Genomic DNA, 14,066 nt, shown 5'->3' on the forward strand with positions numbered 1-14,066 from the left:
TGTACTGCTCGCAAACAAGGCTTTTCATTCTACTTAGGTACACGTGACAATAAATCAAATCAATCAATCAGTTCACATTTTGAGTCCAATATGACTCTTCTTCAGAATTAAGATGCTGCCAGACCTATCAAGTTTCTTCAGCAATTTTTGTTTTTAATTCACATTTCCACCTGTCATTAGTTCTGAAGAAAAGTCATACTCGATTTGAAATGTTAACTCTGTTTCTCTGTCCATGGATGTCTCCAGACTTGCTGAGTTTCTCCAGCATTTTCTCTTTTTACTCAAACATAGCAACATGCACTCAGGGAAATGCCATTAATGAATTTGTGAGGAAACAATAAGAAAAGTACTGAACAAGTGAAAAGAAAAAATATTTGGCTTGGGTGCCAGGTCCCTCAGGTGCCAAAAGCAGGGATTAGAAATGCATAGGTTTGCATAAAAATCTACTATCTGAAAATAAACAAGGCAATCATTACAAACAATGCAAAGTACTTTGTAAAGCTTATCTTAAATGAAGACACTCCTTAACTAAAATTGTACAATTTATTCCACAGAACTGTTATCCGTAATGTCAAACAGGGGGTAACTCCAGAATAATCTACAAGTAAGTGCCTAATTAATTAAGTTTTAAGTCTTTTCAGTAGCTTCTCTTCTGAATATTTAATTTGACTGCCCTCATACAGAAACCTCTCTTTGGCTGAACTCAACGAGTTGGAGGATCAATTGACGAAAGCATGAAGTCCAGCTTTACAAGTCATGTTACTGCCCAGTGGTCAGCTGACACTTCGAAACCTTTGCACAATGGAACTAACAGGAGACAATCTAATTTTAATTACGTCAATGAGGCTGCAGTGTGACTAATGCTGTGAACTAACTGTGCATGGATATTTAATATTTAGGAAGGATAGACAAAAAAGAAAAAAATAGATGGGTTAGCTCTGTTCATAAAGGTTGAGGTGAGTACATTAGTCAGAATGGATCTTGGATCAGAAGATCAAAGTGCAGAATCAGCTTACGTAGAACTCAGAAGCAGCAAGAACTTGTTTACAGGCTACCAAACAGTAGTAGTGATTTAGGGCATGGAATAACTCAAGAAATTAAAGATGTATGTAAAAAGGGTAACAATCATGAAGGACTTCAATCTACATATAAAGTGGATAAACTTCATTAACACTAATACTGTGGAGACCAATTCATAGAACATATATAATTCATTTCAGACCATAAAGCCATAAAATATAGCAGTAAAAGCAGGCCATTTGGCCCATAGAATTTGCATTGCCACTCAATGAAATTATGACTGATCTGCTAATCCTCACTTTTCTTGCCTTATCCTCATAATCTTTGATTTCCTTACTAATTAAGTCTGTTGAAGCTTAACAACCCAACCTTGACAGCTGTTCGTGCTACAAAATTCCATAGATTCACTTCCCTGAGAAAAGAAATTCTACTTATCTCTATCTTAAATGGACAATCCCCAACTCTGACCATGTGCCCTCTTGTTCTAGGCTATCCCATAAGGAGTAATAACCTCTCCACATCTATCCTGTCAACCCCCTAAGAACTCACATATTTAAGGTCACCTTTCACCCTTCTAAGCTCCAATGAGTAGAAGCCCAACCTATTCAAAACTTTCCTCATAAGAAAATTCCATCATACTCAGATTCAACCTACTGAACCTTCTCTGAACTGTCCCCGATGTCAGTATATATTTCCTTTAGATAACTGAACCAAAATAGTTCACAGTATTCCAGGTAAGGTCAAAATAGTGCTTTATTTAGTTTTTTGCAAAATCAACCTATTTTTATACTCCAATCCATTTGAAATAAATGCCAACAGTTGTTTCCTATTATTCACTGAACCTGGATGCTATCTTTTTATAATTCATGCATGAGGACACCCAAAGCCCTCTATGCTGTCTCCTCCTACAGTCTTTTGCAATTTAATTAAAACTCAGTTTTTCAATTCTTCCTAACAAATTATATAACCTCACATTTTTCCACATTTAATGCCATTTGATAAGTTTTTGTCCTTCTCTCAAGCTGTCTATAAACTTTTTGTGTCTTTCTTACTATCTGCCTTCCCACCTATTTTTTGTGTCATCTGCAAAGTTGGTGATATCACATTTACTTTCCTCATCTAAGTTATAAATAAATTTTAAATAGTTGTGACCCCAGCACTGATCCATTTGGCATTCAAATAGTTTCAGGTTGCCATCCTGAAAATAGTACCTTTTCTAAAATCTTTTATTAGCCAACCAATCCTCTGTCCATGATAATATACTATACCCAGCACAACAATTTCAGTAAATGGTGGAGCAGACTTGATAGCCTGAATGTCCTACACCAGCTCCAATGTCTTATGGTTATACAGCCAGAGGGACTTATTAGAGGAAATCCATGGAGGCCTGACAAAGTAAGCAACTCTGGGAATGCCAAGTGTGGGAATAGCCAAGTCTGGGGGGTAGGGTTCATTGTACTGGGTCACTGAGAGAATGATTAAAGTGAAAAAGGTTGTTGGAAGGGTAAAGTGCCATGTGGGTAGGGTGTCAGGTAAATAGTGTGCCAGGTGAGTGGAGGTAGGATGCCAGATGATGGGGATACTGTGGAAGGTACATAGGGTGCCAGGTGGGTTGGTTGCATTGGCAGAGGAGTGGGGTGTAATCAGGAAGAATGTAGATTGTGGTGTGAAGGGGCATGTCCAACAGTGGGGAAGATGGGGGGTGTCAGGTCCCAGGCTCCTGATCTGTATCAGGTCAGGGTCTGGGGACGTGTAGTTGGAGATATGTCACATAAGTATGAGGTCTGCTAAAAAATTACTCAGAAGTTGGACTATGTATTGATAATCTCACATATCCTGAGCATTTATTGTACTTAATTTCATTGGAACCCTTTGAATTCTCCACTCTAAGTGGAGACTTTTAAGGGTTCCAAGTGTATAGGAATTGCAGAGTAGAATCTTCAATTTCTCGGGCAATTCCTTCAGTGTTTGCTATGATGGGGATTGTGCAGGGTCCCCATATATGCTGGAATAACAACTGTCTGACCATCAGGAAAACCAAACCAAGTCCCTCTGGCTGTACAACCGTAAGACAATGGAGCTGGTGTAGGACATTCAGGCTATCAAGTCTGCTCCACCATTTAATGAAATTGTTGTGCTGGATATAGTATATTATCATGGACAGACGATGGGTTAGCTAGTAAAAGATTTTAGAAAAGGTGATATAACTGTTATTATGTAACCCTATTAAGAAATTGAGGATTCCTGTCACAACCAAAACAGCCATTCACTCCAGTCAAGGAGTCTAAAAGGTCATGGCAACTATGTATGATTGGGAGGGAATAGATATTAAATTCTGCAGGGATTCAAAGTGTTGTGTGGTGTTACTTCAACTAGCTCAGAGATCTTCAGAACATTGGGAGGTTTTAATGAACAGGATTATGGTTGATCCAAACCTGATGTCACTGCAATTTTGTTCTTTATAAAATGTTGAACTTAAAGAACCATTTGTAAAGAGGGAATTGCAACTTCTTATAAAATTTATTGGAGAATGAAGCAATCCCATGATCGTTAGAGCCATTCTTTGCTTCAGCAAAGCTCAGCTTCATGCTTGCTAAAAAACGATGAGTCTTGAACTAATGAGGTCAGTAATAATTTAATTTGTAATTCTGTTATCATTTTATTTCTGTCAATAAACTTGAGTCAGTGATGATCTAATTTCCAAATCCAGCATCATGGTGTTTTTCTACCAGTTCAAACAGATTAACTGTATGTGGTGGCACCTATTTTCTTGTATAATTGAATAAGACAAAGCTTTATCATCGCCTATGCTCCACTATCTCATAATTCATACAAAGGTCACATTTTGGTTTACAGGACTTTTGCAATGTGAACAAAACAGGAATATTAGGAACTGGCTCAGATAGCAATTGTCATCTACATGCTGAAAATTATTGTCGATACTCACGAGTAAACAGTTCTAAAAACAAAAAAAATTGCACTGGTTTTGGATACAATCTACATTGTGTTTTATGACATCTTAACTCAATACAACCATCTTTTTACATTAATTAACATACTAAAAGTTAGTTTTCATATTATACACTTATGCCAGTGAATATTTAGTATTTTAATCCTAAAAAAATTGCAGCATTGCGCAAATATTCTTTTCCAAGTGAGTTATATAAAACTAATATGCAGATTATGTACATGTTGCTCTAAAAATATTCCAAAAATGGAAAAAAAATCTAATTCAGGTGAAAGTGAATCCTCTCCTTTACATAATCTTTTGAGCAGTAATTAAAGATTAGAGCAATGGGAGGAGAAGGGAAGGAAAATAAAAACAAAAATTTAAGGGCGGGGGTTACTTCTTTCCATATGTCTTAAAGTATAATGAATAACAATTTTGAGATATTAGGCTGTAGTAGATGAAGGTGTGTCTGCTATTACCCTTAGGGAAGGGAAGAGGTAGTTAGCTATAATATTCCAATACTATAACAATACAAAAACTTTGAGAAGCAAGTCATTGAGTTTGAATTTCAAAATTTGCAGAATAAACTTCATGAGGACATATACAGCCTAGTAAAATGGGTAAAAATGAGGCAAATGAAATCTAATGCAGAGAAGCATAAAGTGGTGCATTTTGGTGGGAAAAACAAGGGAAAGCAATATAACCTAAAGGGTACTAATTCTAAAGGGAATGTAGGAACAGAAACATAGAAATATGTGTGCACAAATCATAAAGTGGGACTGCAGGTTGAGAAAATGGTTAAAAAGACATATAGGATTCCTGGATAAAAACCAAAAGAACCGTAGATGCTGTAAATCAGAGACAAAAATAGAAATTGCTGCAAAAGCTCAGCAGGACTGGCTGCATCTGTGGAGAGAAATAAGAGTTAACATTTTGGGTCAAGTGACCCTTCCTGAACTTTTCCAGCAATTTCTATTTTTGTCTATGGGATTCCTCGGCTTTATAAACAGAGGCATAAACTCAAGTAATGTAATTAATTCTGAACACTGCACTTAAGACAAATATGGAGACATTAGGGAGGATGCAGAAAAGATTTACAAGATTAATTTCAGGGTTAGGTTGTATTCAAAGACTGAACAAATTTGGACTATTTTCCTGAAGGATGGGAATGTTAAGGGGAGACTGGATAGAGGTATTCAAAATTGAATAGAATAATTCAAAATTCAAAAGCAGAAAGAAACTACTCCCAACAGTGAAAGGATCAAGAATAGTGGATATAGATTTAAAGTTAATTGGCAGAAGGACCAACAGCAACACAAAGAAAAACCTATTTTACAGTGGGTGGTATGATTTGGAATGCACAGCTTCACAGGAAGGTTGGAGATAGATTCAATTGTAGCATTCAACAGGGGACTGAATAAATACCAAAGGGAAAACTTTGCAGGGCTATGAGAGAAGTGTCAGGGAATGGAACATGCTGAGTTGATCTTGCAGAGTGGCCTGATGATTTCAAATGAATAGCCTTATGTGCTAATAACCATTCTATGATTTTACAAATACAAGTTCTCACTTAATCATTAATGCTGCAATAGTGGTCATTGAACACATGATTTTTATTATATAAAACTATACTTGGTGCTTAGTAATAAAGATAATATTTCTGTGTCAAGGACATTAAGACAATGGCAGATGCTAAGTAGAGGGCAGGAAGCAGAATATGGTGTGGGACTTCTAATTCTTTACCCAATTTTCTCAAAGAATGTATTTGAAAAGTCAGGCATAGGAGAGTTAAATAATGTCATTCAAAATTCTGCCATTCCTCTTATATCCGACAATTATCATTAGGGAATTGGGAACTCAGTCTTTAGTTTTCTTCATGTCAAGTTGCACAGCCTCACTTCCTTTGTTGATTGGCTATCTCAATTTTCCCAACCACTTTGCTAACAATCCTGTTATCAGAATGTGGGACAGAATGAACATTAGGCCACCCACTCAATGAGAAGAATTTAAAGAAATTTCATCTGCTTACATGAATTTTCACTATAGGATTCTCAAAAAGTTGATGATTTGCAGGCTTGGGTGTATGATTTTGGATTTTATTAATCATCATAAGAAAAAAATGTAACAAATTCAGTAAATTTTACAAGTCTTTCACAATGCAACATTACTTATACTTTTTAAAATGGAAGAGCAATTGCATCACTTGAAAAGTTCATATGAATCATTATATAATCTAGCAATGGAATGAATATTTCAGGATATTTTATTCTGTTTTAGATTTCATAAAATATTCATCAGCAGCCTTTTGTTCATTTTCATTCCCTCCTGCTGCGAACAAAGAAGCATCGTTATCAGCTGCAACAAGACAATTAACTTGGTTTTAAAAAAGATGTCTGTTAAAAAATGCCTTTGTTATTATTTCACTTTTATGACTTGTCTGATGGTGTGTTAGCTGTGTCTGAAGCAATGGGCTGTTCAGCCTCCGAAAGGCTTAGCAATTTCTCTGAAACCTGAACCACCGCATATTCTTGGGGTTGGCCATTCCTCCAGGATGAATATTGCTTGCTTGTTTGATCTTCATTACAGCCAACTGCTTCTTCAGATTTCAGAAATTTGTTCTCGGAGTTCTGGTGGCTACATTTTGGGTTTTTGAACTTGGATTCAAATGATCAATTTTCAGGTTGAAGAGCTATATTCGTGGAGTCATTAAAGATTCGTGCAGCATCAGACTGATTGTGACAGGTTTGATCTCCAGCATGCAACTGAAGGGAAAATATTAACATATCAGAACAGAAAATGAGAAATCTACAAGAGTGCCTAATTCATATCATGTTTTGATGACCATTAAGGTTTAAAGAATTGTTAATTTGTTGATCTTAGGACTACAAACATCTAAACCTCACTCCCTCTCCCAAAATTTCCTTCATTACACTTGATCTATAAGAGCTGTCATTACTACTGCCGGCTTTGCTGTGGATCTGTACTTAGAAGGAATATATGGTCAATGATAACTCTGCACTCTGAACGTAATTCATTTGCTATGTGCTGTGTGAAAAGTGACTTATTCATTTGTGACTTTAATCACCAATGAGAACAGCTGTAGTAATGGCTGCAATGCCATCAGAAAAGCAATTTCTTATTACTATACTACATTTCAAGATAATTATTTAGTTTCATTTATTGCCACAATTAGGACAATACAGATGATACAGGCGAATCAAAATTCCTATGACTATTATTGCAAGTTCTGTGTAAAATGTTGTATTGTCAAGACTATCACGGGTCATCAGTTTGGAATTCATAATTGTCCCAATTAACTACAAACTTCAGTCTGTTTTTTTATACTGGAACTGAAACAAATGCTGAATGTGAAAGATCGCTGTTAGGGATCTTTGCCTTTCAGCTAGTGACACAGCAGAACATATTATGACAATCATTTCAAACACATGTTGCCAGAAGAAAACTTTCAGGCAAACCAAAATTAAGCAACTGACGTACTGGGAGTTTGTCCATTAAAATGCATTAGTAAAGGATGCCCCAGTTGGTCCATTTGTTAGTTTGAAAGAGTTGCAAACCTGTACATTACAGTCTGGCTATGAAATCATCGGATACAAAATTGATTCAAAATATAAGTGAAGCCAATATCATTGTTTTGCAACAGAAACAGAAAATGCTGGCATTGCACACCAAATAAGTACCTTCCTCAAAAGTGACAAAGACAAGTTAACATTAACAAACACATTTCATACATGACTTGGTCAGAGTTGAAGAGCCCTACAAACTTCTAAGATCCTGAGATCCCTCCTCTCTGCTTAATTATTAATTAAGTAGGAGGAACTGAAGCTGTATTCAGTGCTTCTAGTTAAGTGAAAGAAAAAAATATATCATTGACCATAATCAGATGACTGAGAAGAATCTGTGCTTTTGCCAATCAAGCTCAGGTATAAGATCTTTTTGGTAAACTAGTCCATCAATATTTGCTGTCACAGCTTATACAGAAGTAACATCAGATACATAATGGTGGCAGACTGTGTAAAACAATCTCCTTAGCATTCAGTGAATGTCTTGAAAAACAAAAGAGGAGGAAACTATTGGTAGCGAAAACCAAAAAAAAACTAAACTATTGGTAGCAAAGAAAAAATATAATTAACATTTGTTTCATTTTACAGCTGTTTGCACATCTTGTAGCATTTCCAGAGATTTTCAAATTTCAATAAGAACACACAGCACAAAAGGAAGCCATTCCATCCATTCTGCCAGACTAGATTTTTGAATCCTCTCCTCAAAGAATCAGAGTACAGAAGATGCTCTTCAGCCCATCAAGTCTGTACCACCAGTTACACTAAATTTACAATGGTCCCACTTTCCAGCACAAGGCCCATAGCCTTGAATGATATGACATTTCACTCTGCCAAGAACTTTTTAAAAGGTTGACAGGTTACCTGCCTCAATTATCCTTCCAGGCTGTGCATTCCAGATCCCCACGACCCCCTGAATGAAAATACTTCTCCTCAAAAACCCTCTAAACCTCCAGCCACTCATCTTAAAACCATGTATGGCCCCTACTGAACCTTCGACTAAGACGAACGGCAACCTCCTATTCACTCTGTTCGTGCCTCTCAATCTTATACACCTCAATTAGAGCCCCTCTCAGCCCTCTCTGCTGAAAGAAAACAAGCTTATCCAGCTTCGTTTCATAGCTAAAGTGCTCCATTCCTGGCAAGATCCTGGTGAAACTCCTTTCCATCCACTCCAGTGCGATCACATCTTTCCTTTTGTGTGGTGAACAGAACTGCACACAGTACTCCAACTGTGGCCTAACCTAAACTGTATACAGCTTCAATATGACCTCCTGCCTTATAATCTATGCCTTGACTGATAAAGTCAAGTGTCCTGAATGCCTTCTTAACTACAGGCAGTTTTGCTATAATGCATGTTTCATTAACATGAATTGGCTATAACACGATTGTTGAATACTGGACACTATTTGAATAACGCAAACTTTCTGCTGTATAGGTACAGCGATTTTCTATAGTGATTTCCCAAAACGTGATTTTCTACAGCGCGAGGTCATGCAAGAACGCAACTATCGCGTTATAAGAGAACTATCTGTATCTTCAGGACAAACATCCCAAGATCCCTCAGTTCCTCTGAGCTTCCTAGTGTACTGCCATTCATTGAGAACTGCCTTGTTTCTTCTTCCCAAGTGAATCACCTCATTCATTTTAGGGTTAAATTCCATCTACCCATCTGATTATATCCTCCAATAATTCAAGACCTTTTACCTCACTGTCATCCACCTGGCAAATCTTTGTTATCTGCAAACTTACTCATCATATCCCCCACGTTCTCATCTGTTATTTATCTATATCTTTATCTATAGCACTGATCGCTATGGCATGCCACAGGACCCTGGCCTCCAATCATACTAACAGCCTTCTACCACAGCCCTCTAAGTCCTGCCACTAAGCTAATTTTGGATCCAATATGCTGAGTTACGCTGGATTCCATATGCTATTCCCTTCTTCATCAGCCTCCCATATGGGACTTTGTCAAAGGCTTTGCTGAAATCTACATAAACTAAATCAACTGCACCATTCTCATCTACACACTTAGTCACCTCTTTGAAAAATTCAAATAGATTTGTGAGGCACGACCTCCCTTTGACAAAGCCAAGTTGTTCATCCCTGATCAAACTTTGCTCCTCTAAATGGAGATTATTTCCCTTCTTCAGAATTCTCATTATTGTCAACAGTTTTAAATCTTCAGTAGAATCTTATCAGGGTCAAGCAATGTGGGTGATGACAAGATTTGTGGCAGAGCTGGACAAGAAGTCCAACAAGACTGATCTCAAAATCAGGACCAGCTTGCTGCATTTTCAGTCCTTTCCTGAGCGATGGGGCAAGTTCCTTATTAGGCTTTAACGATTTGCCAATAGCTTTTAGCTTGCTCAATGCCTTAGTAATGCCACAATATGCCTCATTAATATTGAACTTCGTATCTCACCAAACTCAATAAACAAGCTCGATGTTGAATTTTTGACATGGAAGTCAGAATGGGCACTTGGCAACTTCAGTTTGCTGCAACCAGCCTTTATGTTGTTCACCACCAAACAACATTTCACAGCATGATCCATGGGTACTAGGCACACAAGCCCTTCATCCATAGACATTGGCATCTGATACTTGCCAAAAACCTCATGCCCGTCTTGGCACCTCAATGATACATTTGCCAGGCACTTAGGAAGTACAGACGTTCAATGAAAAGCTGCAGAATGGACAAGCATCCATTTCATAGATTGGACCAGGCTGTATCTCAGAGTTACTCGTTTGCTCTCCTAGCACTAGCTCAGTTAGTGCCTACCTGTTTGCTTACAGCATCCAGGCCATGCCTTGATGTGTCAACTAATGCAGTCACACAACCAGGCAGCTTGCCTTGCTGAGGAAGGGTCACCAATCCCGAAAAGTTAACTCTGTTTTTTCCTTCACAGATGCTGCCAGACCTGCTGAGCTTTTCCAGCAACTTTGTTTTTGCTAGCTTGCCTTGCTGGTCAGCTGTCTTCAGTCAAGGGGGTGTGCATATTGCTGTGTGGCACTGTGTTACACCAATCTCACACCTGCACCATGTGCCAGTAGTTCAGGCAGCAAAAGCACTTTATATACAGTCAACAAACAACCATGTCTCAATGTCTCAAGGGAGCATTCCTCACCAAAATCTATGGAGGCACTATCAATGAGGTATTCCTGGTACAGTAAGTCAAGTGCAGCCTCTAATACTAGTCCAGGGGTTTGGCCACAGTTGGGCTGTTCTCAGTCAGGTGGTCCTTACCTCTGCAGTTTGGGGAGTGGGTCACAGTCAGTCCTGTGGTTCTATAGTGGCCAATCCAATGGGATGTTAACACAGTCAGAGAGATACAGACATTAATCAGGGATCTGGGCAATTATCATCCAGGGCTGTTCGATTAGGTCGTATAAAGGGCTAACCCAGGTTCAGTCAGGTCTCTCCACACACCGAAGGAGAAAAGAGGGATGGCATGACCAAGAGGTTCTACTGCCAGTGGACAGGGGGCTGCAAGCTGGGGCAGTTCCCTGTGGAGGGAGGGTGACTACTGCAAAGGGTCAATAGTATCTGTAAACTGGGGCAAACACAGTTTAGCAGGATGGAAATGCAGTCACGTGGAAGGCAGGTTTGTCCATGGTGAGAAGCACCATCACTTGTGTGTATAAAAGAGAGCGACAGAGAAAGTGCGAGAGAGAGACAGCCAGAGAAAACACGAGAAAGCGAGAGCACACGTGTGGGGATGGGCGTGTGTGTGTGTGTGTGTGCGCGTGCGGGGGTGTGTGTATGCGGGGGGGTGTGTGTGTGTGTGCGCGGGTGTGAATGTGTGGATGGGTGGCAGGGAGGGGGCGTGTGTGGGGTGGGAGTGCATGTGGGTGTGGATGGAAAGAAATGACAGCAAAAGAGAGAGACGAGGGAACAGAGAGTAGAATATGGCACCTACCTTGGAGGAGCAGGTCACTGCCCTTTTTGCAGCATTGCTGGCCGTTTCTCTGTAATGTCAATAGTGCAATGATCTGGGTTGAGACTTCGGATCAAGTTGCTAGGGTCTGGCACCGTGACCTCCTGTGTCTGTCATCCAGAAAGAGGATGACTCTCTTTTGCACCACCCCTCAACCAGGCCCTCCAGGTCCCTGTCAAAGAATCACAGCCCTGTCTTCTGCTTCTCAGACATGTTCAGATTCTGTTATTTACCAAGCAGGGCAATTTCTGAATGCCAGTGCTTTTGGGTGCATAGCAGTCTTTTAAAGGTGGTGTGAGCACCTGGTATGTTTTGCAGGCAACTGTCAGTGGCAAGTTGCCCCAGGAATGGGGCATGCTAAGATGAGAATAGAATTGGGCGGGAAGGATGCCATGTGCTGAGGTAAGTAGTTATCAAAATGGATTTGCAAAGATATGGTGAGAAATCTCATTAGGCTTCATTGTTGGAATTCCTCCGAAAAAAAAACCTGACACAGCTTATACTGAGTCAAAAAAAGGCAAGATTCAGATCCTAGTTTTTGGTTACAGACCCTCCTACTAAGGGAAATTGCATCCATTATTGACATTATCAAGCCTTTCATAAATTTTGTAAAACTGTACAAATCTCTCGACTTTCTCTGCTCGAAGTAGAACATTTATGCTTTCTATCTATCTGCACATTATCATGGAATCATAGCCAGGGACAACCTGAAATCATGTAGTCCTGACTCAAAAATTAGCAGTTTACTCGTCTTTATTAAGGAACAAAAGGTACTTTTAAAACTCCTCAGAGTTATATGGTTCTTGCTGGAACATTTCAATTCTGTATGTAATATCAAGAAACATAAGCTAATGCACTAAACAGACTGAAAATAAAAGATTATCCTCCAAAAGATTTTTAATTAGATTAAGGTCTCACCCCTACCATTCAGTCTGATCTCTCTGCAAAGTAAAGTCGACTCTTCAGAAAAATCTAATATCACAAACTAAATTTCTCACAACAATAAATTAATATAAAAGTGTACGAATCAAAGGAGGTTAAGGTGTGTTGAAATGATGTAACAACAGTAACAATCAATTGTCCAAAGATTAGTTAAGTACCAACCTATGTCAGATGAACGTGTCAAGTGCCTAAATGAACAAGGGAGGGGCCCTCTTGTGGCACAATGGTACTGTCCCTACCCCTAGAACACGAGCCCCACGTTCAATTCCCACCTGCTCCAGAGATGTGTAATAACATCTGAATAGGTTTATTCAAAAAATAGGTTAAACTAAAAAAAAACTTTTAAAAAATAATAAATGAGTATCCAAAAACAAACAATACAATGTTTAAAAGACATTTAGATAAGTACATGAACAGGAAAGGTTTAGAGGGATATGGGCCAGGAGCAGGCAGGTGGGACTAATTTTGTTTCGGATCATGGTCGGCATGGACTGGTTGGACCAAAGGGTCTGTTTTTGTGTTGTATGACTATGACTCTCATAGGATCTACTTTGTTATTGGAACAAAGTATTTTATAAAAAATAATCTGGTTCATTTATTATCGACAGCTATCAAGTTTATATTACTGTAAGTGTTCTTTTAATCTATTATTTAACAATTATTTTGATTGAAAGATATCCTTCAAAAGAACACTACCAGAACAAATAAATGCAGCATTTATTTAATTGCCTTGTGTAAGATCTTACTGTGTACAAATTGAGTATTGTTTACCTGTAGAATGTAATTAATTTGTTTTGAAGCATATTAGACCATCCTGGGAACATAAAAGATGCTATGTACTTTTTAAAAATTGTAAACTTTATTCACCTGTGTAACCTGTGGTGCTTCCTGAAGTATTTTCTCTTTGGTTGATTCAAGTCCTTGTTCTTTACGGTCATTTCCAAATGTGGATGATACCTGAGGTTGTCCAACAGGACCAAAGTCTGATTGGTCTATTCGAGCCATGCTGGCCAATTTCCCAAGACTGAAAAATATTTATATATATATGCATATATATAATGTTGGGATAAAGTGCAAGACAACTCAACTTAATAAAATATATTCTTCTGCAGCTAAAGGGATATCAGGGCAGAACAAAGCTCACCGACAGAATACAAATCATGTTTTCCTTGGTCTTGTATCTATGTAAGACCTTCAACTTCATAAAGTTCTTCCAAAGTGGTTTGAGGCTTGGAGAAGAAAAGGACAGTGTACAAAGGAGGAATGTTAAAGGAAGGCTCACCACTTAAGGAAGAATATACACAGATTATTGAAGGTAGCAGAATAGATGGAGAAAGCAACTAATAAAGAAGTTTCCTCAGCTTTACTCATAGAGGCATACAGTTCTAGAACAAACAGGTGATATTAAACAAGACACTGTTAGACCTCATTCTGAAGTCTTGCATACAGTTGTGAGTGCCACGTTGTAGGAAAGATGTGAATGCACTGGAGAGATTGCAGACGTGATTTACAAGAATGGCTCCGGGGATGAGAAACTTCAGTTATGACAATACATTGAACAAATTTGGACTATTCTCCTTGGACCGAAGACGACTGGCTGGAAATGTGATTTTACATCATGAGCAGGCTGGACAG

The 14,066-nt window shown here is 38.5% G+C and overlaps 1 protein-coding gene across 1 annotated transcript in view; it reads right to left on the reverse strand.

Annotated features, from left to right (window-relative positions):
* Positions 1-6,045: 6,045 nt before the first annotated feature.
* cep78 (centrosomal protein 78) overlaps positions 6,046-14,066 on the reverse strand; it is a 71,823-nt gene continuing 63,802 nt past the window's right edge. Inside the window, exons 14-15 of the mRNA XM_048593459.1 lie at positions 13,299-13,455; positions 6,046-6,732 (exon numbers count right to left, since the gene is read on the reverse strand). Coding sequence (XP_048449416.1) covers positions 6,640-6,732; positions 13,299-13,455 — 250 coding nt within the window. The 3' untranslated portion in view covers positions 6,046-6,639. The remainder of the gene's footprint in view (positions 6,733-13,298; positions 13,456-14,066) is intronic.

This window comes from Rhincodon typus, chromosome 3 (assembly GCF_021869965.1).
Source record: "Rhincodon typus isolate 14 chromosome 3, sRhiTyp1.1, whole genome shotgun sequence".
In the NCBI taxonomy this organism is placed as follows: Eukaryota; Metazoa; Chordata; class Chondrichthyes; order Orectolobiformes; family Rhincodontidae; genus Rhincodon; species Rhincodon typus.